Here is a 27,593-nt window from a genome sequence, read left to right as displayed (position 1 = left end):
TCAACCTCTGATCTTCCTGTTGGTATTATACACATGTATAAATGTCATACAGTTCAAGTTAAGAGGAGAACCTTGTGCAATAAATAAATAAAAAACAGCATGGAGGGTTTGTAAAATATTTGTACACATGAGAGTTGAGCAGAAAAGGTTGAATCTGACTTTTAAAACCTAACAAGTTTCATTTTTCAGTGTACCCCCTTAGACACTAACCCACTTATTACACTTCTATGACACTCACATAAAATAAATAATGTCTGACTAAGGTCCATGTGTCAACTCATGTAATGCTTGTTAGATAATTCCAGAGGGCCCTACAAATGGTGTTCTAATTTAACCTTAATTACTAGATATAGAATAAAATCTCATAATATTGCATTTTATGTAATTAACTAAGGATAAGAATATATGTAGGTTTAGAATCTGAGGATTTAATATAGACAAATCAGTTAGTGTGTGGTGTTGATGCTTCCATCTACTGTTGTTGTATCTCCATGGCCCCAGATTATGTCTGACAATTAGTATACCATATATCAGAGAAATAACATCAAATCAAATTGTCATTTGTCAGAGAGAAATTATACTTACAGTACAATATGCAGTAAAATGCTAAAACTGCTGAAAGCATGTAAAGAAACACAAACAATTTTTATGTATATTTTCGGTAAAAATATAATGTCAGCAAGTCAAGTTGAATTCTAAATCTGACATGTTCACCTTAACCCTGTTTACCTTTTATGATTCTTGTCACCAGTAGCTGTGCTATATTAAATGTTTACAAGATCAAAAGAAGAAGAAGAAAGAAGTGTTAAACAAGACTGCATGAGAAACAGACATGTGGTTTTTTTGCATGTGTCTGAGACTTTGTGGGTGTGCGTGACTAGCAGAACAAGTTGCGTGCAAACACTGTTGTCATATCTGTAACTTTTTTCTATTTCCAGGACCATCTCGACAAAGCAATAGAACTGAAACCTCAGGATCCTCAACTATACTACCTTCTGGGCAGGTGGTGTTATGCAGTAAGTTATCTGAATTTCATGTCTTAGCCTGAACATGATACTTCTCAGTAAAAAAAACAAACAAACAACATTTTCGTTAAATATAGGATGTTGCTATGTAATAATTGGAATATTTAAATAAATACATTTATTTTCCTTCTGCATTCTGAATAGAAGGTTCTAAAATAGAGATATCTAAATTGTCCAGTACTTTGTTCTTTGTCTATGAAGTGGAGCTAAATAAACTGCAGTTAGCCCCACAGTGAGTGACTAGTAAAAATAAATGATGAGAAGGCAAAGATTAAAGAATCACTTTGTGTGCTGCCTTATATACAGCTACAGTTTTACTCTAAATGTGGTTTATTCTCTTGTTTTTCACATTCCATACTCTCATTACTGGATTCTCTCAGTTCCTATTATATTTACATGCTTTCTAAATCTGAGTTTAAAGTAACAGAAAATTATTGAAAAATGAATACAGTAGACCCCCATGAAGTCGCGGTTCAGAGTTCGTGGCCTCAGTCATTCACGGATTTTTCCTTAGAACCTATCTAATAATTGTTAGCAGAAATTGCAAATATCCTCCGCAATTTTTATGGCTTTTTTTATGGCAATACTGTACTGTAGAGAGAACAGGAAGCAACTGTAGAGGAAATACGGCTTGGAATGGTGAAAGTAGCCAACAGAATTTTGAAACTGCAACTCCCAGCAGTCCCTGCAGTGGCTCTGATTGGTCTTCTGCTGAGGGTGCTGGGGCTGTTGGGGTCAAAGGATGTCAGCGTGGCTTTTAAAAAGGGGGCTGTGACCAAAAGCAAAAAAAAAAAAAAAAAGTTTTTGTAATTTGTGTTTCAAGTTCCTGTCTCTATGCCTGCCTTCTGCTGGGATTACATTCCCATTCGACATGTGGTTCTCTGGACTATCTATTTTCATCATTACATTTCATCCGTTGCCTTTTTTCATGAACCTTGTTCATGATTTACTGTGTGTGTTTTGTTGGTGCTTTGTTGTATTTAATGTGTAATTGCTGTAAAGGGAACAGGGGTGGTATCATTGCTTTCATTTATTTCATTTGTTTTCATTACATTCTTTATTTGCTGTTTGATTACCGGTTTGCTTTGTTTTTGTCTCTGTTTGTGTGTGCATGTGGGTTGGGCCAAGGCAAGGTACGTCCCTAGAATCTCCCCCATAAAATTAAATAAATCGCCGTCTTCTCGACAGTGTAAATGTTAGTGGCACCAGAATGTTACAACATTATTCATTTTTCCTTGCTGCTGATTGACCGTGATGCATCTCCAGCTGAGTATTCTCATGTTTTCCGTTTTGTTCCTCTTAACCCTTAAACTGTCACAAGCAGCTATAGTCATTTCCCAGTGCCATTTGCGAGCACGCAGGAACTGATCAGGCAGTGCCGTACATTCGTTGAGCAGCCATCTCATGACCACTGCCAGCCCCTTGTGAGCAGAGGGGCTGAATGCACCCCTAGAAGACACGGACACTCCTCAAAAAAACCCTCTTAAAAAATGCTGATAGACTACTTTCACATTGCTCCCTTACTTGCTGGGCTTACCTGCGGCTGCTCTGTCGCGTGATCTGCTTCTCACGCGACGCTACACATACTTAAAAGCCTGAACAGCACCTGTCTTTTTTGGCTGATTGCTTTGTTTCTCTCTCCTCCCCCAGACTTCCTCTGCTCCTGTTGGGGGTCCCGCTCCCGTTGTGCTCCCCAGTGATGTTTGTCTATTCTTTAATCGATAACTAACTGCATACTGAGCTCGTTTTACTTCTGAAATAGACATGTTTGTTTGAAGTGTTTGAATAAAGTTCCTGTCTCTACAATCTCCTGTCTTTCTGTGCAATTCTGTGACCCAAGCATGAAACCCTGCAGCCTCACTGTCTCTGGTATTGAGCCGCTGCACTAGCCTGCCAGCGCCAGTGTTTACCTCTGTGTGCTTGCGTGCTACAAGTTCAAGCGCAGTTGGCTCGGTGATTTACTTAATTTCATCCATGGTGTCAGTTACATCTTGTACATATTGTTACAGTAGTTTTTTAAATAGTTTTTACAGTTCATTAGCAGTGTGTAAAATGATCAGAGTTGCTGTAATTGTGATGCTCTTTGCATGAAAAAAAAATGTGTTCTATTAAAATTCACTTTTTCTTTGTGAATTGTGACGTTTACTTAAAGTGCAGCAAAAAAGTATTTGGCGTCCAGGGATGCATTAACTCCCAAGTATGTGGCAGTTTAAGGGTTAAAGCCCCAAGATGCCTCCGAAACGCCCTGCACCTGGCAATGAAAACGCGCTTGCATGAATTTCAGTACATATAGCGGTAATATTGATATTTTACATTCTAGCACTGCGGGAGACATAAGAATACAGTATACAGGTTTACCTTTACATTCTTTTTTTTAAGTAATGTATTAAGCGGAGTTTGAAATTAAATTAAAGTGTTTTGGGGGCATATTTAGGGTTAAACTTTAAAAATAGGCATTTTTTTTAACCACATCCAAAATTCGCGGTTTTTCACAATTCGCGGGTGCTCTAGGAACGTAACCCCCGCAAATTTTGGGGGTGTACTGTATTGCAACAGTGAAGCTTAGGTATGGCACCATTCATAAAACTATTGAGGGTGTAATCTGGGAACTATTATGCCTCTGACCCTTTTTAGGTATATGCTCTATTAGATCATTGTTGTATTATTAAATGATTCTCTCTTGGGGAATATCCTTCTTTGCATTCCCATCTCTCTTATTATATTAGTGTACATTTTTTTAAAAGTTCAAATGCAGGCACTCATCCTCAGTACACTGCACTGAAAGTGAGGACACTCTCCAACAGCAGATTTTTCAGCCTCAAACCACTTTGTTATTTTGTTCTACTACTTCAGCACCTTCACACATCACTCTTACAACACTTTACAACAACACCAGCATTTATTTCTATAGCATGTTTTCATACAAATAATGTAGCTGAAAGTGCTTTACAAGATGAAGAAAGAAAAAAGAAAAAATATAAAAAATAGGCAGTACTAATTAAAAAAGAATAAAGTAAAATTCGATGGCCAGGGAGGACAGAAAAAACAAACAAAAAGAAACTCCAGAGAGCTGGAGGGAAAAAAAAATCTGCAGGGGTTTCCAAGGCCATGAGACCACCCAGCCATCACTAGGCATTCTACCTAATATAAATGATCTAAATCAGTTCCTCCTTTAGGAACTATTAGGTACTTGTGCATTGATTGCATCAAACATACTGTAAGTGAAATATATTTGCATACTTACATACATTAAAGAATTTCTGTGATTACTGCATGTTTTGTTGCTTTTTATGCCCTTTTTATTTTTTTTCATAACAGTATTTTACCCTGCTCATTTCATACAGCTTTTTTGATATTCACCCCTATAAATCTTATTATGGATTAAGGTTTCCAAGTTATATTGACTGCTGAGATGATTTGAGATTACAATCCTGGATATTGTCTGCTTTCCACTGAATTTGTAATTCCACTTTGCATAACTAAGCAAATACTGCACAAAGTAAAGTGGATTCAAATAACAAAGGTGGGTGTTTAAAAATGGCATCCAAAACAGTAATGTATTACCTAAAGCCCAGGGCATTTTCCTATGTGTAACAGCACAAGCTGGAACCAGTCAATGGCCATGATGTCATCTCAGCATGATGGTGATGGAAATTTGGCATTATGGCATCAGGGTAAGCTTTGCACATAACAACGACAAAAGAATGACTCCCGTTTGGGCCTCCAGGACAGCATCTTTCAATTCATTTCAGCCTGTTTGCCTCAGAGAATTTCATTTGGACACAACATACTGAGAGTGTTTTTTAACTTTTGACAATCAACCAAGCTGTTTTTTGGTATGCATTGGCACTCTACAGCAATGCCGAATGACTTGGTTTCTTGGCAAAGAATCTATTCTTCTGCCAGGTAAAGAACAAGTTAAAAAAATGTAAACTAAAGCGCTAGAGAGATTTTCAAACACACACACAAAAAAAATTTGAAATCCCAAGATATATATTTTTTAATTTTAGTTTTGTATTTTAATGCCTAAATATTGAAAATTATGCTAAGGTTGAGCCTATATAAAACTGGCAAAATACCCTAATTTACTGTATGTATTCAATCATATATATAATATACTGCTCAAAAAAATTGAACACTTTTTAATCAGAGTATAACATCAAGTCAGTGAAGCTTCTGTGCTATTGATCTGGTCAGTTAAGTAGCAGAGGGGATTGTTAATCAGTTTCAGCTGTTTGGTGTTAATGAAATTAACAAGAGGGGCACTAGAGGGGCAACACTGAGACGACCCTCAAAACAGGAATGGTTTAACAGGTGGAGGCCACTGACATTTTTTCCTCCTCATCTGGTTTTTCACTCGTTTTGCATTTGGCTACAGTCAGTGTCACTACTGTTAGCATGAGGCGATACCTGGGCCCTTCAGAGGTTGCACAGGTAGTCCAACTTCTCCAAAATGGCACATCAATACGTGCCACTGCCAGAAGGTTTGCTGTGTCTCCCAGCACAGTCTCAAGGGCATGGAGGAGATTCCAGGAGACAGACAGTTACACTAGAAGAGCTGGACAGGGCCGTAGAAGGTCCTTAATCCATCAGCAGGACCAGTATCTGCTCCTTTGGGCCAGGAGGAACAGGATGAGCACTGCCAGAGCCTATAAAATGACCTCCAGCAGGCCACTGGTGTGAATATTTCTGACCAAACAATCAGAAACAGATTTCATGAGGGTGGCCTGAGGGCCCAACATCCTCTAGTTGGCCCTGTGCTCACTGCCTGGCACCATGGAGCTCGTGGCATTGCCATAGAATAACAGAATTGGCAGGTCCACCACTTATACCCTGTGCTTTTCACAAATGAGAGCAAATTCACCCTGAGCACATATGACAGACGTGAATGGGTCTGGAGGAGCCGTGGAGAACGTCATGCTGCCTGTAACATCATTCAGCATAACCAGTTTAGTGGTGGGTCAGTGATGGTCTGGGGAGGAATATCCATTGAAGGAGGCACAGACCTCTACAGGCTAGACAACGGCACCTTGACTGCTATTAGGTGTTGGGATGAAATCCGTGGACCCATTGTCAGACCCTATGCTGGTGCAGTGGGTCCTGGGTTCCCCCTGGTACACAACAATGCCCAGCCTTATGTAGTGAGAGTATGCAGGCAGTTCCTGGAGGATGATGGAATTGATACCATTGACAGGCCCCCACGCTCACTTGACCTAAGTCCAATGGAACACCTCTGGAACATTATGTTTTGGTCCATCCTACTCCGCCAGGTTTGACTCCAGACTGTCCAGGAGTTCAGTGATTCTCTGGTCCATATCTGGGAGCAGATACCCCAGGACACCATCCATCATCTCATTAGGAGCATAACCCCCAACACCCAAAACATTGGCAGGCATGCATACAAGCACATGGGGGCCATAGAAACTACTGAGTACGATTTTGAGTTGCTGAAATGAAATTTCGGCAAAATGGACTAGCCTGCTGCATCATTTTTTCACTTTGATTTTCAGGGTCTCTTTGAATTCAGCCCTCTGCAGGTTGATAATTTTCATTTCCATCAAATGATGTGGCAACCTTTCAGTCCTAACACATTACCATACCAGTCCATATCAGTAGAGATATCCAGCAGGATTTCCAGTGTTTTCAAAGTGTTCCTTTAATTTTTTTGTGCAGTTTATTTTAATATACATTTTAGCATTGAGAACAGTTATAATATTTCTTCTAATTTATCTGTTATTTATGTGATATATTAGTTTAACAATTCCATTTTTCTGTGTTTGACATTAGGTAGTGATGTTTTTCTTCTGTTGCCTCCTGCTTGAGTAGATTTGCAATGTCTTTGCATATATTTTGAATTCGATTTTCTTTTATTTGTGACTACTACATCGTTAAGTACTAATGAGTAGCTTATATACAGTGTCAATAGTTTTACAAAACACCTTTAAAGTCTATGCTGCTTATTGTCAGGGTATTATTGACATTATAATATTACAGTGATCCCCCGCCTATCACGGAAGTTACATTCCAGACCCACCCGCGATAGGTGAAAATCCGCAATATAGAAAGACCACATTTTTTTATAATTTAAGCCTTAAAATACCCCTCCCACACTCTTTAAACACATGTAACACTTTGGATACACATATGATACACGGATGTCAGGCTAAAGATGTGAGTAACATAATAATAATCATCATCAGTTTTACCTTCTCCTATATGGTCAAGTTCATCCTCTGACGCTTAGGCTCACTGCTACCAGAAGGCTTACAAGATGCAGGAGGCTTGGGAGCCATCGTAGGGCTTAAAACAAACGAAAAGCTCACAAAAGTTTGCTCACAAAAGTCGGACCACAAGCAAGGTATGCGATTCGTTGGGGACCCATGCTCGCTGTTCTTGCGAGATTACACCACATTTGCAGCAGCTAATCACAGTCCAAGAGAATAAAATTCGCTCTGATTGGTTGAGTCTCCTCTTTCAGCCAATAACGGACTTTGTAAGAAATCATCTGGGTGCTGTAATGCGAAACTCTTTGTCTGCTGAAAATCGTATGCTTTGTTATGAATTGGCTGCAAAGTACACTACAGGTAGGATGTACTTATTGAATTTTTCCGCGATATAGCAGGGGCGTGAGAGCTGAACCACGATAGAGCGGGGGATTACTGAACATTATTAAGTACACATCTTGGAGTGGTTAACTCTGTAATTTATGTTAGCTTTTTCAGTTACGCCTTTCTTAGTTTTCATAAAGCATTCGAGCTGCCCTGTGGGACATCCCCCAAAGTTGCTGGATATCATGGCTGGCCTGTACACTGGTACTATGAGTGCTGTGCAGAGCAGGGGCAGAACCTCTGCGTTTTTCCCTGTTGATACTGGGGTTTGTCAGGGGTGTGTTCTTGCTTCTATTGTCTTCAATGCTTGCGTGGACTGGATGTTTTGGGCAGGATTGTTGGGTCCAGCAGCTGTGGGGCATCTGTTGGGGAAGAAAGATTCACTGATCTTGACTTTGCCAACAATGCTGTAATCATGGCGGAGTCAATGGAGGATCTGATCGGGGCTTTCGAGAGACTGAGTGACTGGGCTTGCAAGTGTCCTGGATAAAAACCAAGATCCAGGACTTTAGTGACCTCTTGGGCACAGCCATCAGCAGTGTATCTGTTTGCGAAGGGAGTGTCAACCTCGTCGAGTTGTTTACTTACCTTAGCAGCAACATTCATGTCTTGTGACTCTTCCTATGAAGTCTGTAGACGGATTGGGAGAGCATGGGGTGTCATGAGGTCACTGGAAAGGGGTGTGTGGCCCTCCCCATACCTGTGCAGAAGCATGAAGGTCCAAGTCTGTTTTGCTATATGGCTGTGAGACATGGATGCTATGCAGTGACCTGAGACAAAGACTGGACTCCTTTGGTACTATGTTAAATGTAGAGAGATGTTGTTTCTGCTAAGCCCTCATCCAGATTAGCCAGTATTACTGGTCCTTTAAGACCAAAGTGCCTGGGAGATGCAGAGTACTTTTATCATTAACCTGGGAAATCTCCATGGGTGGGAAGAAAGACATTTAAATTCCTGGTTTGCAATAAACACTTCCACCTGTGTTATCTCAAAATCTGCCACCGTCAGTCCCTCAAAATGACCACAGTGAGGATGATGACATAATACTGAGTAATAAAATGTTTATTGTGATATCTTATACTCGATTGTGTGATTGTTATTTTATATTTAATGAGAAAAACTTCAATCCTCGTTACAGGTGTTAGACGTTACAGACCCCCAAACGGTGCCCAATGAGCTTCATCCGGCAGCACCTCTGGGGGGAATTGCAGGGAATAAACGGTCTTGCAAATACTCTCTCCCATCTCCTTCCATACTCAGGGTGTCCTGGCTGGGTAAGGACTCCAGCCATCCGCCACAAGAGATACAGCATAAAAAGAAAGAAAGAATACAAAAGCAATAGTAACAAATTGGTAATTCATGTGCTGCAATAGAAATTTTAATCGAATATAAAATGTTTTAATGCAAAATATATTTAATAATTGGCACAATAAGTGTTTTTTTTTTTTTTTTTTTTTAAATCATCGAAGGTAGGTCCTGTCAACAAGACAACTCAACTCTAGACGCCCTCTAGAGGTCACATACAGAATAACCCATGTAGCAGCCTGTGACTTTAAATCAGGGGTGGGCAAAGTCATTCCTGGAGGGCCGCAGTGACTGCAGGTTTACGTTCCAACCCGGTTGCTTATTAAGAAGCATTTTTGCTCAAGTAACTCTTCTGCTTCATTTTAGTTGTCTCACTCATTAGGATTTTGAGCCCTTATTGCTTATTGTAGTCTTAAACAGCTGTTCTCGTGGTTTTTAATGGTTTTTTATTAGCAATAAGATTTGAATGACAAAAGAAAGCAGCATTTCTCCATTTTGCTTGTTTCCATTTACACCTGTGTGTGTTGTGCACTATTTGGTTTAATTAAATACTTGGGAGGAAAGTGAAGAGAAAAAAGTGAAAGATTGAGTATTATTCATATGTTTTAGACTTCATATCATTTAGATGATATTATTAGAAAGGAAATCCAAATCTAGGATATGAGAATGGCCTGACATGGCAGAGTTAAAACACTAACAAGCCATGAAATTGAATTTTTGGCAAGGATTGTTTTCTAATTAAGCAACTGGGTTGTTGCAAAAACCTGCAGCCACTGCGGCCCTCCAGGACTGACTTTGCCCACCCCTGCTTTAAATGATGTTTGCCAAGCATTTAAATCTATTGGCTTTATATAATAAATAACATGCGGTGGGTTGGCACCCTGCCCGGGATTGGCTTCTGCCTTGTGCCCTGTGTTGGCTGGGATTGGCTCCAGTGTTCGGATTCAGCGGGTTGGAAAATGGATGGATGGATGGATAATAAATAACTATTTTAAAACAGTTACTATCTGAAATTATTTTAAATATGTGTGTTTGTTAGAAATATTGTGATAAAATGTTTCTTAACATAGCTTAAATATTTTTCTCTATTTCAGAATAATCCCTCAGAGTTTGATATAATTAATTCTCATGATGTTACTTTCGTTATTATTTTAAAGAAAACGTAAATCACTGCCATTCTGTATTCTGAATGAATAGTAGGAAGATACTTCTAAACATCTGAAATTCTTGATAAAATAAATTAAAAGCTAATGTAAATATGTATTTCAGTACAGTTTGAGATCTCATGTTCACATAAAACATCAGTACAGTAAAAAAGACTAATGATGTAACTCATTGTATATAAGTACCTTTCACACTTTTAGATGGTTTATTGCCTATACAGTCCAAGATTTATTGTACATCTTGGATTTCAAACAAATATGTTAAGATGATAATTTCAGACCAAGCTTCCCCTTGTTGTAAAGTAAAGTTTTATGGTTTTGCATCTTATGATTTGTAGTTGTCTTCTTTAATGTATGCTGCCTTTTTGAATTGTGTGTTGTGATGTGATCTTGTGACACAGAACAAATGGGACTGAAAGTAACGTGTTGTAAAGCGCCAATACAAGCAAGATCCATCCATCCATTACTCAACCTGCTATATCCTAACACAGTGTCACAGGGGTCTGCTGGAGCCAATCCCAGCCAACACAGGGCACAAGGCAGGAAAAAAATCCCGGGCAGGGAGCCATCCCACTGCAGGGCACACACACACATACACCCACACACCAAGCACACACTAGGGACAATTTAGGATCACCAATGCACCTAACTTGCATGTCTTTGGACTGTGGGAGAAAACCAGAGCACCCAGAGGAAACCCACGCAGACATGGGGAGAACATGCAAACTCCACGCAGGGAGGACCCAAGAAGCGAACCCAGGTCTCTTTACAGCACTACCACTGCGCCACTGTGCCGCCCACAAGCAAGATATTTTTCTAATTTTATAGAAAACACTTAACTCTTTAGAGCACATTTTCATGTGTAAAATGAATATATACCATGTTTATGAGGAAATAAGTTTTACTTGAATACTACTGAACTTATCCTTTAAGTAATACCAGTTGGCATGAGTGCATGAAAACAAATTCATGGAGTATAACCATGCCACATGACAACATTCCATCTTACATAAGTGACATAACAGCTCAAATTTGAAACTAGGTCCCCAGGAGTTTTTTTTTTTTTTTTTTTTTTTTTTTTTTTTTTTTTTTAATTTTGCATGTTTAAACGTCAAGTCAAAGTAAACTTTATTGACATCTCGGGTTGTGCCGTATGTGGTACTGAAAAAGTACCAAAAAAACCCCCAATATTTCAAACCGTACAGTACCAGCATTATTGTATTTTCAGTACCAGAACTAAACATTAGCTTTCTATTCCACTCTCACCACCTTCGACATGTGGTAGACTACCCAGGGAAATGAGTTCTTCAACATGCTGGAGACCTCCTCACTCCTAACTTTGACGCAAACAAGACTTTACTGGGATGCCATCACTCAGCTTTGACGTTCATTGATGATGGGGTGGGGGACCAGGGAGGCTTGTGTAAGACACGGGAAAGTTGGAGTTAACGGTTACTTGCTTTGGAGCCCTTTTGGTACCATTACTGAGGCCCAAAAATCTTGCATTGATACTGAAGTTAAAATTTTAGTGCCATCATCTCAACCATAAACAAGTATACAGAAAGTCGAATTGATGAAGCTTAGAGCCCACAGTACTCACATAGTGCAAATAAGACAAGACTGTGCACAAACAGACAAAACGTTTCCACATAACAAAGGCAATGTGCCAGTACAGCTAACCACCACAATTACACAGAGACCCATTAAATGCAAGTTCCAAAGGTCATGGCACTGACTGAGCTCTTGTCGTAATACAGTAGATAAAGTGATTTGTACATTAACTGCAGGGAGAGATCTTGATCTAGGATGTTAAGGTAAGGTGGGAGATCATGGGGGGGCCGTATCAAGCTGAGAAGACAGCCTGAGAGTAAAAAACTGTCGCATAACCTGACAAATCTGGCTTTGATGCTGCGGTATCTTTTTCCATATGGCAAAAGAATGGAGGATTCACAAGATAGTAAGAGGGTTCAGAGAACGGGTCTTCCAGAGACACATTTCGTTTTATTTATAGTGGGGTATTTTTTTTAGTTTGGTTTGTGGATAAAGAAACTTGAATGTTAGAATTCTTAAGTTTTCATTTACTGTTTGAATCTGGAACAGTCTCTAAACATGACTATGTTTGTTGTCAATTATGTAATTATTTTCCATGTACATAATTGAGTCAAGGTCAATAAATCAATTTTTATTTTATGTTTTGACATTATAAGCATTTTCAGTCACAAGGTACTTCACAGAGCAAAAACAATTACAGTACAGTATCAAATGTTTTAACACTTGTGTACAAAAAAAAATCAAGAATGGTAAATGTAAGAACAAAAAGTGCAGCACTGACAGCTACTAGGAGGAACTGGAAGTTATACCTGACAAGTTAAAACATGAAGCTACTGTACAACAAAAGTAGCTTTACAGATTATATGTAGTTATAACTGCAGTGAAAGGTAGGTGACATTTGTGGGAAACTTATATAATGTAGGATAAAATGGCAAAGTCTGGGTTCTAACTTCAGAGTTAGGTGTAGATGCTGGTGTGCAGTGATGCATAATTATTTTCACATTGAATGAAAGGGAGTATTGAAAGTAGTAAAGCAAACTGAGCAAGTGGGTCATATTCTTTATTTGAATTTCTGAACAAATAGGGCCTTACAAACAAAGTTAGGAACTTTTGTGTATTATTTTTTTTATCTTTTATGTTATGTGCACTTCTCAGACTTTCACTTAAAGAATCAATTATTAAATGTAATGGCACAGGATGGACTGATACCCCATCCAGGGTTGGTACCCACCTTGCACCCAAAGGTGCTTGGATAAGGCAGAATTGCCTTGACACAACCCTGTCTCTCAGCTCTGCAGGCAATTCTTTTGACCTCATGGCTAGGTTTTTGCTTTGATACACATCATCAGCTGTGGGACCTTCTGTAAACGGGCATTTTGCCTTTCCTGGTAATGTGTAATAAATTGATTTAACCACAGGTGGACTACAAACAAGGTATAGAAACATCTCACCAATGAGCAATAGAATGAGATGCTCCAGAGCCAAATTTCAAGTGTAATAGGAAAGGGTCAGAATACTTGTGTCAAGGTCATATTTCAGCTTTTTATTATTTTTATTTATTTATTTTTTTTTTTATTATAATTTTATTAATTTTATTGTAATCATTCATACAAATCGATCAATTTTTACAAAAAATTGGATTGAAAAACAAGTCGACCCCCACCCCTGAGAGAGAGAGCATGGCCAACGGGGTAAAACTTAAGGCTTGTAAACATACCTAAATTGATGAGTTTAATAGGCCAGTAGCGATGAATGGAGAAGAAAAAGAAGTGCGGAGATAATTGCTTCCTTGGTGCTTTAAGAGCTTATTCTAAAACTAGTCATTTAGCCCGTTACAATAACGGGCGCTAGAACAGTAGTGCAAAATCATTAGTAGGAACAGTCTATATTAAATGGCAAGGGACTTTGACCTCATTCTTTTTGTTGGTCGTATTTTTCTTTCTTTCAGCCTTTCTTTTGTTGATGTTTACTTGCTGAGCTCACCGTTCTTCGTGGGCTGCCGCCGTGTATTGTGTGTCTTTAATTTTCTGTGACAGTAATACTGTCTTGTACGGCTCTATTCAATAAGGGCGCGCACAAAAAGGCGAGCTTCAAAAGGGCGACCTCAATTGAGCGCGCCGAATAAAGGCGTTCGTAGATAATTTAGTTCAAATGGCTCTGGAATATGTGAAGAGCAACAAAGGTGCAGATCTTTATTTACGCGCGCCTTTATTCGCTGCGCCCAATTGAGGTCGCCCTTTTGAGGCTTCGCCTTTTTGTGCGCGCCCTTATTGAAGGATGCCGTCTTGTACGTCCGCTGGCTTGTACGTCCGTAATATACCTTTAATTTTCTTTGGCGGTAATACAGGCGTGCGCGTCGGTAATATGCCTTTAATCTCCTCTGACAGTAATACTGGCTTGTATGTGGCTGTAATATGCGTCACTGTATTGTGTACCTTTAATTTCCTCTCGCAGTAATACTGGTTTGTATTTCCGTAAAACGCCTCTAACTTTCTCTGACAGTAATATCGCGCATAGCACCGTGCCCCGCGCATGCACACTTCACCAGAAGACACCCACACACGGACACCTGGATGCACATAGGGATTTTATATATATATAGATTTTATTGATTATATCCTGCCAATTTTTTAAAAAACTCTGTACAGATCCTCTAACTGAATACAGTATTTGATTTTTTCCAATTTCAAAACATCGGTTACCCACTGACTTAAAAGAGGAGAGTTAGGATTCTTCCAGTTAGTTTTTTATTTTTAATACCTTTTTTAAAAATTCTAAAATCCTGTTTTTGCTTTTGTCATTCTGTGGCATTGAGTGTTGCTTAATGGGCAAAACACATGTTTAAATTACTTTATCATAAGGCTGAAACAGAACTATAAATAAGTGGGCCTGAATACACTGCAGATAATTTATCATTTTTCTTAATACTTGACTTTTTTCAGATAATGTAAATGTATTTATTATGCATTAAACGTTTCCAGTTAAAGTTCTTTGTTATATTAGAATGCTGACTGGCCTAGCAAGCAGACTAACAGATAAGATGCAGTTCAGTTTCAAGTGGGATGCAATACCATTACCAGTTAAGTACCAGTCTTCTAGGAAGCAACTAATTGTTATAATTCTGGCACCATCAGCTTTATATCAAACCATTATCATATTTTTCTGTGACTTTGCTTCAGGCATGTAAGGAGTATTGTTTACTTTTTCACTGCATGCTTAAAATCAGAAACTTTCTTCATATCATTCTGGCTGTGTCAGTACATGATTAACCTGTAATTACATGTTCGAAAGATCAATTAATGAAAGGAAATAAAAACAATGTCCATGCTCAGCACTCAAACTGACTTAATGACTAATCTTTTTCATTCTGCAGTTACACCTTACATGGGATAAGAAGTAGAACAACCACTTTAAGAAAGAATAAATGCCTGCATAATACTGAAGAAGTGGAACAACCACTTTAAGAAAGAATAAATGCCTAAATAATTCTGCTGTCATAACTGGATTAGATTTTGCAGAATAGCAGCATTGTCACTGATGAAGAATACTGTTCAACTGTTCTCTGTACTTGAAAAGTTAAAATATATGGTACAGTGAAAATGTATTTGCCTCCTTCCTGATTTTCTATATTATTGAAATGTGTTGACACTAAATGTTTACAGGTCTTTGAGGAAAAAATTATAACAGATAAAGGCCACCTGAATGAGCAAATAAAAATTTTTTTTAACTTATTTATTTAATGAACAAAGCTTTCCGACGCCGGTCTAGGGTGGGCTTGATTATAGCCAGCCATACAAGACATACATATTACTTAGTTTGACCCTGACCATCAGACTTAAGCTGCTAGCACAAAGATTCTTCAGGTACAAGTTGCTCCCATCAAAAGGAATTCTTGAACACATAAAAAAAAAAGCTCCGTTAAACTCCGATCCCTGAAGAATACCTACCCATGCAGCAGTTTCCCCCCTCTGATCACTCTTCTTCAAAGGTGGGGTGAGGATCCTGAAATGTGTGCCACCTGTTGTCCTATACCAGAGTTATAGGCTAAACGTTTAGCAAGAATACTCCGAAGAATAATTCACACATTAATCCTTATGGAAACATGTAGATTTTATCTGCTCTCACCAAGTGAAGGACAGAATCCATCAACTTATTCATACAATGAAGATTGCCCTGACTTTATTCCATTCAGCAGCACTCCTTACCTTAAACAAGAGGATAGCATTTGACGATAAGGGATAATAATTTTATTAAGGCAGCCAGACATGAATGTCCAATCATTCTTCTACTGTGTAGCTCTTTTAGGGCGGATGTCGGCTTTTGTCGACAGGAGGGGTTGAGGGCGAATGTCGACAAAAGTCGACATCCAGGGATAGAGGGCGACAATCAGCTGTTAATGGCGACAAAACTCACTGTCACGTCACAGGCATTCCCTCTCTGCTTGGAGGAATGTTAGACTCATTGACTCAGCAACTGATCCTTGCGTGTGCGTGAGTTGCGATATATAAACAAATGCAAACAAAGGCAAGATGGCATCAACATCTCACGAGGGAGCGAAGCAAGTGCAGAAAAGAAAATACTCGGCAGATGACATTTTGCGCATTATCGCGGAGTCGGACTCTGATTTTTCAGAGTCGGATTTCATTGACAGTGATCAGGAGATCGAACAAGAGATTGAGGAGCCGGCATCAGCCGATTGGAGACCTGCTGACGCTGCTCGGCTGGCAGCTGAGCGCATTCGCGCTGCCGATGCACCTACGGCAAGGTTCGCGTGGGAGTAATACCCAGAAATTGATCCATGGGAGCCGAACTGGCTACCAGACTTCACAAGAAGGCACGGCTTGCTGCTGGACACAACGGATTACAAGCCGCTGGACTATTTCAATCTGTTTTTTCCTGAGGCAGTTTTTCAGTTGATATCAGACGAGACAAACAGGTATGCAGAGCAATTTTTTGAATCGCGGGACGCGCTTGCTCCGCATTCTCATTTTTCGAAGTGGAAACCCACAACAAAAGACGAGATGAAGGGCTTTGTGGCATTGCAGATAGAGATGGGACTAGACTGGCGATATAATTTCAGGGAGCATTGGTCCAAACGTACTTTGTCACCTGGTGGCTTTGGACAGGTTATGCCGCGTGATAGGTACATGCTGCTGCAAAGCTTCATTCACTTCTGTGATAACCAGAAGCATATCCCAAGGGGAGAGCCAGGCTATAACCCCATGTGTAAAGTTCAGCCCCTGCTTGACATAGTGGAGCCGACATATAAACAATTTTATCAGTTTGGCCGTGATTTGTCTGTGCATGAATCTATGATAAAATATAAGGGACGGCTTTTTTTCCGCCAATATATGCCAGACAAGCCCACAAAGTATGGCATAAAGGATTTTGTCTGGCAGAAGCAAACACTGGTTTCTGCCTGAAAGTAATTACATATACTGGAAAGCATTCCTTTCAAAGAGAGAACTGTCCCTTGACAAGTCAGGTTGTGCTGGAGCTGCTTCAGGGCTATGAACATTTGGGTCATGTTGTGTACATGGACAATTTTCACCCTAATTGTTCATGGTGTTACAGAGCAGGGGAATAGGAGCTTGTGGCACAGTGAGGGTGAACAGGAGACACATGCCTTCACAGTTGAAGCCAGACAGGCTGAAGATGAAAAGAGGTGACAATCCTGCTTTCATGCGGGTGGATAACATGGTGGCATTGGCATGGCATGATGTCAAACGGGTGACTTGTCTTACTACAGTTCACACCAACAATTTATGTGAGAAAGTAATTCGTTCAAAGGGAAACCCAGAAGGTAGGAAGCTGGACAAGCCCGTTGCACTTGAGGAGTACAATTGTAAAATGGCTGGAGTTGATCGACTGGATCATATGCTTATGGCCATAAGTCCACCAAGTGGTACCACACTGTGTACCATCGCATGCATGAGATTGCACTCACAAATGGATATATATTATTCAAGCAGGCAAACAGTGACAGCACAATGACTGCAGCAGATTTCCGCACGAAGGTGGTTGACAGCTTGCTGACAGATTATGTTGGAGTGCCTTTGGCAAAGCGAGGAATGCCATCACAAAGAGCAGTGCCAGACAGGCTGACTGAGTGCCACATATGAGGACAAAAAGTACAACCCTGACTGTGTTGTATGCAGCAACAGACAACTGAAAAAGAGGCACCAGTGCAACACATATTGTAAGCAGTGCAACGTGGCAATGCATGCAATTGGCTGCTTTGAGTGTTATCATACTTTGCAGGACTTTGCTTTGTAACATGTACAGTATGTGAAATAATAATATGTAAAATTATATAGAATGCAGGCTCATACAAAATGCAAAACAGTTATATTAGTCAAAAATAAATATTTTTTGTTGATTTGATATGTTAAACAATTGTTTTGTGTTCTTTTTTTAAAAAAAGTTAGTTTTTGGAAAAATATTCAGCCCTGGGAAAAAAGAAACAAAAAAACATTAGCACTAAAAGAGTTAATATCTCGCTTGAGCACTTTGCTCTATCACTGTCTGTTCTCACTGCCTTATTAGGCCAATAGTGGCTTATGATGTACAGTATGCCATAAAATGTATCTTTGTTTGGACAACGCCCTGTTCTTTTTTGTAGTACTAGGATGTTGTACCGTGTTAGCCATTATGAATGTAATGAGAAGTAATGATTACATCTTGCCTGAATTAGGGGCCTGAGTTGCCTCGAAAGCTTGCAAATTGTAATCTTTTTTAGTTAGCCAATAAAGGGGAAATTTTCCTTGACTTCTCAATACTGTTCTTCTTTGGAAATAACTTCCTTGGATATCCCCACTTTCTTAATTTGCTTAACTCTTCTGATAAATTGTCTGGATACAGGATTAATTGGTCTTAATCAGTTCTTTTGTTAAATTCTTATTTTTATCAATGTGTATTCCCCACTTTGATCAACTCACTTAAATATCTGGGCATTGGTACGTTGTCTCCTTTCTGTTGTAGGACATTATCTTCACTAACTACAGTGATCCCTCGCTATATCGCGCTTCGCCTTTCGCGGCTTCACTCTATCGCGGATTTTATATGTAAGCATATTTAAATATATATCGTGGATTTTTTGCTGGTTCGCGGATTTCTGAGGACAATGGGTCTTTTAATTTCTGGTACATGCTTCCTCAGTTGGTTTGCCCAGTTGATTTCATACAAGGGACGCTATTGGCAGATGGCTGAGAAGCTACCCAACTTACTTTTCTCTTTCTCTCTCTTGCGCTGACTTTCTCTGATCCTGACGTAGGAGGATTGAGCAGGGGGGCTGTTCGCACACCTAGACGATACGGACGCTCGTCTAAAAATGCTGAAAGATTATCTTCACGTTGCTATCTTCTGTGCAGCTGCTTCCTGAAGCGACATGCTGCACGGTGCTTCGCATACTTAAAAGCTCGAAGGGCACGTACTGATTTTTGACTGTTTGTTTTTCGCTCTCTCTCTCTCTCTCTCTCTCTCTCTTTCTCTCTCTCTCTCTCTCCCTGCTCCTGACGGAGGGGGTGTGAGCTGCCGCCTTCAACAGCTTTGTACCGGCGGTGCTTCGCATACTTAAAAGCCAAACAGCCCTATTGATTTGTTTGCTTTCCTCTGTCTTTCTGACAGTCTGTGCTCCTGACGCGCACTCCTTTGAAGAGGAAGATATGTTTGCATTCTTTTAATTGTGAGACGGAACTGTCATCTCTGTCTTGTCATGGAGCACAGTTTAAACTTTTGAAAAAGAGACAAATGTTTGTTTGCAGTGTTTGAATAACGTTCCTGTCTTTCTACAACCTCCTGTGTTTCTGCGTAAATCTGTGACCCAAGCATGACAATATAAAAATAACCATATAAACATATGGTTTGTACTTCGCGGATTTTCTTATTTCGCGGGTGGCTCTGGAACGCAACCCCCGCGATGGAGGAGGGATTACTGTATAAGTGTAATTGTTAAAATCTCTTTAAATGAAGAGGAGGTCGACAAATGTGCCACACACTTTTCTGCACTAGAACCCAATGCTTATGGAGTGGCCATTTATTTGTAATGTAATGCATGGCCGTGTCAGCAAATCCTACTTTGACTATTGTTTGGTCCTGTTGGTTTTATACCCTTAGGCATCCATTGGGTTTGTTTATTTTTGAAATGTAATTTTAATTTTGAGTGGTGATTTGTGCCAATATATATCAGTGCCATTCTGATGGCACTATTGTTGATTACCATTGCTAGTTCCATCTCGGAGTGGGTGTCTCAGAGGCTGTGGCCTGCCATTCTCAGTGTGGTGTGATAAAAGGTCAACCAGGTGTATGTTTTCTAATTTGAATACATAGATTCCAAAATCCTTCAAACCTTTTTTGAAAAAAAAAAAAAAAAAATCTTTGTTTTGCTTACCTGGTTTTTGAACTCTCTGCACTCCTTCTTACTTTGATTTTGTCAGCGATTATTGGTTTAGTTTACTGATTGTTGTTCTTCAGGTTCTAACCTTCACTACAGTTTTTTGGGTACGTCCTTGTCTTCCACTTGCCTTCTGAATTCTTATCCCTGCTGGGCATACCAGGCTGTCCCATTTTCTGTACTACATATCCAAGCGGCAGCGCTACTACTTTTAGATCACCACAGATATTCCAGTTGTAGTTGTTATACTGAATACGAGTTTTTTATAATATGACAGTAAATCATAAAAATAAGAAATTGCAATGAAAGGGATCATAATAGGAACATTTAAGGGTGATTTTTTACTCAGCAGGCCAAGATCCATAAGGTACACCAGTGGCGTTCAGGAAGTAAAATCTTGGTTGTCCAATGTAGTTAGTGAGCCTAATTGATTCTAATACCACAGAACATTTTGTAGTATAAGTGTGAAGCTATATTCATTAAGGGGTCAATGGCTGATTAATGTGTTCATGTTCTATTGTTATGCAGTTCTACTTTGTTTCTTTTTTGTGCAGGTTTCTCAGTTATCATGGCTTGAAAGGAAAGTAGCAGCAACCCTTTTTGGAAATCCACCTAGCGCAACCATACATGATGCTCTACAATACTTCCATAAGGTATTTAATTGTTCTAGTTAGGTAAACCTCCCCTTGCTATGCTTATGTTATTGTTATGTTTTAATTTAAAATTCAACTGCTTGCTCTTCCAAATTACCCTTTTAGCAATTTTCTAGCTTGCTTATCCAGTTCAGGTCTGCAGGAGCCAGAGCCTGTCATTGAGCAAAAATAAGAACCTAACTTTAGATGGGTTAATAGTCCATCACAGGGCATAATCACATAATGCCCCTAGTCATAAGAGGCAAATCTACAATCCTCATTTGGCCTATCATACATGACATTAGAACACTCTAGACGAGAACAGGACATTCAGCCCAACAAAGCTCACCAGTCCTATCCGCTTATTTCTTCCAAAAAAACATTGTCGAGTTTTGAAAGTCCGTAAAGTCTTACTGTCTACCACACTACTTGGTAGCACATTCCATCCATCCATTATCCAACCCGCTATATCCTAACTACAGGGTCACGAGGTTCTGTGTCTATCATTCTTTGTGTAAAGAATAACCTCCTAATGTTTGTGCGAAATTTACAATAAACAGGTTTCCAACTGTGTCCCTGTTGTTCTTGATGAACTCATTTTAAAATAACAGTCTCGATCCACTGGACTAATTCCCTTCATAATTTTAAACACTTCAGTCAGGTCATCTCTTATTCTTCTTTTCCTTAAACTGAAAAGGCTCAGCTGTTTTACTCTTTCCTCTTAATTCATCCCCTGTAACCCTGGAATCAGCCTAGTTGCTCTTCTCTGGACCTTGTCTAGCACTGCTATGTCCTTTCTGTAGCCTGGAGACCAAAACTGCACCCAGTACTCCAGATGAGGCCTCACCAGTGTGTTATAAAGCTTGAGCAGAACCTCCTTGGACTTGTACTCCACACATCAAGGTACTATATAACCTCACATTCTGTTTGCCTTCTTAATGGCTTCTGAACACTGTCGGGAAGTAGATAGCTTAGAGTTCACTGTAACTCCTAAATCCTTCTCATAAGGTGTACTTATGTCTTTGGTGTGTGGAGAAATATATATAGATTAAACTGTACGGGCAGAAGAGAATATGAGAACTCTACACAGACAGTTTCTGGAATTAGTGTCTGGATCTGTAAGGCAGGGTAGCTAACCACTGCATCACCATGCCTTCCTCTGTCAAAATATCATTTGGTCACCTTCACCCTGACAACCTCATCCTCTCATTTTTACATAGTTGTATATGTCAAAAATGTATAAAATCATACTGACTAATCATTTTGTCTTTTCATGAAATGCTAAACAGATATTCAATTAATAATTTAACTTTTTAACACAATTTATCATATATAAAAAAGGAAACTTGCAAAGGGTTTACCTATGTGTGTGTGTGTGTGTGTGTTTGCCTGTCTCTTTATAGAATGTCCTGAATGACAGGCTTTTTCATTCAAACATTCCCTCACAAAGATGACTAGTGCAGCAACACTGGAGTAAGTCTGAAGACAACATGCACCATGGAAAAAAAAATAAATGAACTTCTGTTTACTTTTATTTTCAATTATTTCCTGAATCCATGTATTCCAGTAATTGTACAAAAATCAAAACTAGTCCTGAATGGGGTGCCAGGCCACACCAGAGCACATCCATGCACCCACAGTCACGTCTGCAAGGCCGATTTAGGGTGGGATGAATTGAGAGCACCTGGGAAAACCCACCAGGGTGCAGGCTCAGCATCGACAGCGACCAGGGCGGTGACTGAAGGCCTGAAATCAGGAGTTGTGGGAAATAGGAATATGAATGGATCGTGATATACCAATTACAGAAAAAAATGTAATTTCTTTCCAAAAATGTCATAATTTGTGATATTATGTTTATGATTGATTACATTGTGCATGTACCAATAATAAATATACACACCACAATAACAAATGAGTAGTGTTGGCCTCTTGGCTTCATTGGTATTTATTTTTATTTGAATCAGGCTTTTGGTACAATTAGCAAGTCCTTTCACATGTTGCTTTAATAAAATGTACCTTACAGATTATGCATTTTTATTATTCATTCTCGTTTTTATAGGCTGAAGAAATTCATCCCCACTATTCCAAGTTCAACTGTGTATTTTTAGCAAAGGCAAGTTCTTTGTTTAATTTGGAAAGCTGATTCTTAGCTCTTCATAACGGAATTATTTCTAGGATTTAATGAGATGCTGTCATTTACATATAATGAGACTTTGATTAGAGTGGTTAAATGGTTCCAGGACTTCCTAGTACTAACCAAAATTACTAGTACCTCCGTGTCATTTTTTTCTATTGAGACAAGCGCCTAAAGATAAAAAAACATATATATTTTTTTCTATTAAAATAAAAGAATGCTGAGTCTCATTCCACTACGCCCACATCCTTATAAATATGTGTGTAGGTATTTGTATAAATCAAAACAGATTTTCATGACCCTACCCCTGGCCTGTGGAATTAAAACAAGATGAAACCCAACTAGATTAAGCGTTTACCATACAGCCACACCTCAATCCAAATGAGATAACGTAAGGTAAGGATTTATTTTGTTTCTTTCACTTGTCTATCTATTGTCTATGTCATTGGGTTGAATGCTTTCCTTTCCATGTTTTCTTTAAGTTATAGTCCTGGAAGATATAAGTATGAGTATGATGACATGTTAAAATTCAATGTTTTTGATAGTAACTTGAGAACTGAGCTGTCTTTGTGTGATGCTTAGAGTAAGAAAGTTGCTATTCCTTGAAACTGTAATAGAACAGCATTGTGTCCATGCTTAAACTAGATTTAATCAGAGATGGCCCACAGTATCTTCATTGTAAAGTAAAGGCCATGTCACATTTAATGACTTTTCCAGCAAGTTTCAGTTGTAGAATTCATTTACATAATCTTAGTGAGTCAGAGGCAGTCAGCAGTGTGCTCCCATTATTCAGTCGTGTAAGTCTGACATACCCAGTGATTCAGTCCAACAAGTCTGTGGTTCCTTCTGGCAAAATCAAACAAAACGTTTAGTTGTTTAGTTGTGCTGGAGAGGTGACAGCCAATGAATGTTCTTCCAGATGTATAATGCATAAAATGCAGGGATGAGGAGCCACAGGTGTTTTGGACCTCTCAAACTGAAGAGAAGCTCGTTTATCTGATGTCTTGTGGTTTACATACCACAACAGAATGGAAAAAAGAAAAAAGGGATGAGATTGCAGCTGAATTTGCATTACCTGTTAATAGTTCGTACAGCACTTTTCATTATTTTCTGAGAAATATGAGTCCAGATGTGGTGCACAGTGTTGCCAAACACTTAACGACTAATGTTTCTTTCTTTTAACCTCCCAAAAACGTTTCAAACTCTAAACTCTTTTCTGATGTAAAGTTTAGTGTGAATTTTATGAAATCATATAAGAAACAAAACTTGGCCATTTCGCTCACAAATTGCTATTATTTTGTGATGTTATTTTATGATGTTTATTATACATAACCAACAGAGCCAGAGTCAGATCATGAGACAATGACAGCCGCAGTCTTGCTCTGGGTTGGTCAGACTTACAGATAAGAATTTCATTGCTCTGTGTACATGTGACAGTAGCTCTGAAGTGAACACTATATTTTTTATCAAAGCAAAACCTTACATTTTTAAAAAAACCCAACCCAAATGTACACCTTCATACCATTGCTAAGTATAATAGAGAAAAGCCACAATAAAACAGAATGAAATTCAATTTTTTAGCACATGCCAAGACACTGTTAAGAATATGGTAAAAAGGGAACAGCTTTTTACTGTTTCTTAATGGTAGATATTTATTCAAGTACTGTTTATGATGAGTCAGTTATATTTTTGGGTTTGATGCCAAAACAGTATAGTGATTAGTAGCAATTTTAAATCAATGATGAATGAATGAACATTGAATTGTCTGTATAACATTAATTAATGCCACCACCGATGATGACTCCTGTAATAATACAGAGACCTGCCGCGTTATCAGTAAGCCCCAATCCTCCGTTGGTCCCCATGCTGTAGATGCTTTGCACAGTCCATGGATTCAGTTATTCAACAAGCCATCCATGTTATTAAACGTCTTCTTGTGAAACCACACTAAGTCAGGAAATACAAAAAAACACTATTTATGGTTTCAACCCAGCAAAGGGTTACCACAATTATGGAACTCAGTCATACACAAATAGAAAAACATTCTCAACTCATTAAAGCAAAACAAATTGATAGTTGTCCGAAAGGTATTGTCAATGATAGATGGGTCATTAGCATTTCCACCAGCAATGGTCATCATTTAAGAAACGCGTAATATTTGCTCTTGTACCATCCCAACTTACAGTATATACTGTAAATGTACTAGGGCAACATCAGGTACATTGGCTAGTAAAAAATAAAACTTCACAATAAGGATGCTTGGAAATGGAAAATAAACATTATGAACAAGCCTTGAGATTCTTAGTGGCCTAATCAGTGTCCACAGCTATACTGTGTACAGAAACTATTAAATAATCTAATAGGATACTGAGTTGCTAAAGAGATTTTCAGCCAACAAAGAGAGATTAGGTTAAAGTCTATGTTGATTTGAGAGGACAAGTCCGGAAAACTGTGCAATATTGGTTTCTGCAGTGTAGGACTGACATACTAGTGCCACTAAATGTTTAAAATTATTAAAGGACTAAGTAAGACATATTCAAGTTATTACTTTAAAATATGTTATTTATCAAAGACACAGTGAATATTGATTTAAATTAAGTATTTTCATTAAGTATTTTTAATATCAGAAATATATATGTATTACAAACAGAACAAACTGCTTAGAAGCCTAGGTGAAACTACTAGCAACTTGAACTCTTAAAACTTGACTTGACATTTATGTAAATGAATTAGCTGAAAGAATTTAAGCAGTGCTGAGCTGTAATTCTCTAAAGATTTTTTATGTATCATGCTTGTGTTTTCATTGACGTCAGCCGTTTGTTTTTTCAGTGTTACAAACACCTTGGGCAAACAGTCAATGCTCTCAAGTGGTGTGACGCTGCAGCTTCCATGAAATCAGCTTCAAAGGAGGTATGTAAACCTAACCGCTTTGGCCAGTCTGGAATGCGCACCTTTCACTGTCAGGGCTGGAATTGAATGCTACATTTTTAGTAGCCTGTGCTATGATTTTCAAATATTGATTTTTGTTCAATTCTCATTTTTACTATTGAATTTATTACTTATTTTGATTGTTACGATGTTTTGCAGTTGCAGTTACGTTTGGCACGTGCATTGCCATTTTGCAGTGTTTTTATGGGTACCACCATGTTTATCATTGCTGTCATGATGTCACTTGGATTTCCAAACAGATCTTTGTTGGTGTGTTCTTTGTTGTGGCCTCTACATTTTTTTTCTTTCTTTAGTAACAATTTAGACTTGTTGCGTTTTTGTTTTGGTGTGCAAATTTTTGCTTTGCGTTTTGGTTTTTCTTGCACATTATTTTGACTTGTATTTTTGACTACTCTTTTGGTTCTTCGTTGTTTTTTTTCTTTTGGTCCACTCCTTTTCTGTAAAACAAATCTAAGATTATGAAGAACAAAAATTCAAATTTATACTTCGATCAAATCAGATCACAAATTCTGTTATAGAACTTACACTAAGCAAAGCACATGCAAAGCAAGTCTTTTAACATTGTACTGTATATCATATGCTCATTCTTATATTAGTCATGGCAGTTTCTGTTTTCTGTATCTGAAATTATATTTTGGCTATTCAAAATTCTAATTAAAGATCTGTAATTAGATTTTTGCCTACTGACATTTGAAGGAGTTTTCCCTTTGGTTTCTGTGTAGCTTTCCATTGAGAGATATTTTACATTTTATGAATGTAATTACATGTCTGAAATTTGCATTTTTGACTAGTAAAAATGTAATTACAGATATCAAATGAAAGGCTCCATAGAATTGTCCTCACAGGTGGTGCAGTGGTAGTGCTGCTGCTTTGCAGTAAGGAGACTGTGGAAGATTGTGGGTTCGCTTCCCAGTTCCTACCTGTGTGGATAGCGCTTTGAGTACTGAGAAAAGCGCTATATAAATGTAATGTATTATTATTATTATTATTATTATTATTATTATTAAGTCGATGGAAAAAGACTTTTAGCTTCCACTAGTCAAAATAAAATAGCAAATGCCTGTAATTCGGAATATGACTAGTCAAATTGCAGGTACATTTTCGTCAGTCAAAGTTCTAACTGTTGAAAAGAAAGGAAATTTCAGCAAGTCATTAAATACTAAACCCTTTTTCCAAAAATATCGAGTAGTCGCAATATAGTAATAGATTCATCATCATGAACTGAAAGCTCCATAGATGTTATGAGATGGTTATGGTTTCCCAGTTGCATATTTTATTAAGTACATTACTTGGACGTCTGATTTGTCTTCGGACTAGTCAATGCTGAATTATAAATACTGTATCTGTACCTCTCATTTTCAACCAGTCAAAAATACCTTATTGATAACTTGTGTTTGAATTATTTCTAATGAAAATTATATTTTAAATAAGACAAATATATTTCTGATTTAGCAAAGGAAGGCGTTTAAAGTTTCAAATGGCGTGCCATTACATTGTATGTCTTATGCTCAAAGGGATGGCAGAAGTAGTTAAAATGGTAACATCCTCAGAAGAGAAAACAGTAAGAGTGATAACGGTTTACAAACCTGTGGAGCTACAGCAACTGCAGTTAAATTCATTTAGTGACATTAATTTAAAAAATAAATGATGTGAACAAATGTCATGACTCATTTAAACATCCTTCTGCTCCTTGTTGCTTAACCATCCAAGCACTGGTTCATTTTTTGTAGTTTGATGCTACTTTTAATTTGACTGGCCATAACGTACTCCTGCTCAATATAGTGCTCAATATTCATTTTCCATAACTTACAGAACAGACATTTCTGTTTTTGAA

The 27,593-nt window shown here is 38.5% G+C and overlaps 1 protein-coding gene across 2 annotated transcripts in view; it reads left to right on the top strand.

Annotated features, from left to right (window-relative positions):
- LOC114665742 (regulator of microtubule dynamics protein 2) overlaps positions 1-27,593 on the top strand; it is a 212,195-nt gene that overhangs the window by 181,216 nt on the left and 3,386 nt on the right. For both annotated transcript variants that reach the window (XM_051919315.1, XM_051919316.1), the window contains exons 7-10: positions 939-1,016; positions 20,599-20,697; positions 22,736-22,789; positions 25,640-25,720. In XM_051919315.1, the coding sequence (XP_051775275.1) occupies positions 939-1,016; positions 20,599-20,697; positions 22,736-22,789; positions 25,640-25,720 (312 nt within the window). The remainder of the gene's footprint in view (positions 1-938; positions 1,017-20,598; positions 20,698-22,735; positions 22,790-25,639; positions 25,721-27,593) is intronic.

This window comes from Erpetoichthys calabaricus, chromosome 15 (genome assembly GCF_900747795.2).
Source record: "Erpetoichthys calabaricus chromosome 15, fErpCal1.3, whole genome shotgun sequence".
Lineage (NCBI taxonomy): Eukaryota > Metazoa > Chordata > Cladistia > Polypteriformes > Polypteridae > Erpetoichthys > Erpetoichthys calabaricus.
The sequence above is the reverse complement of the archived record's forward strand: the minus strand, read 5'-3'. Positions and strand labels throughout refer to the sequence as shown.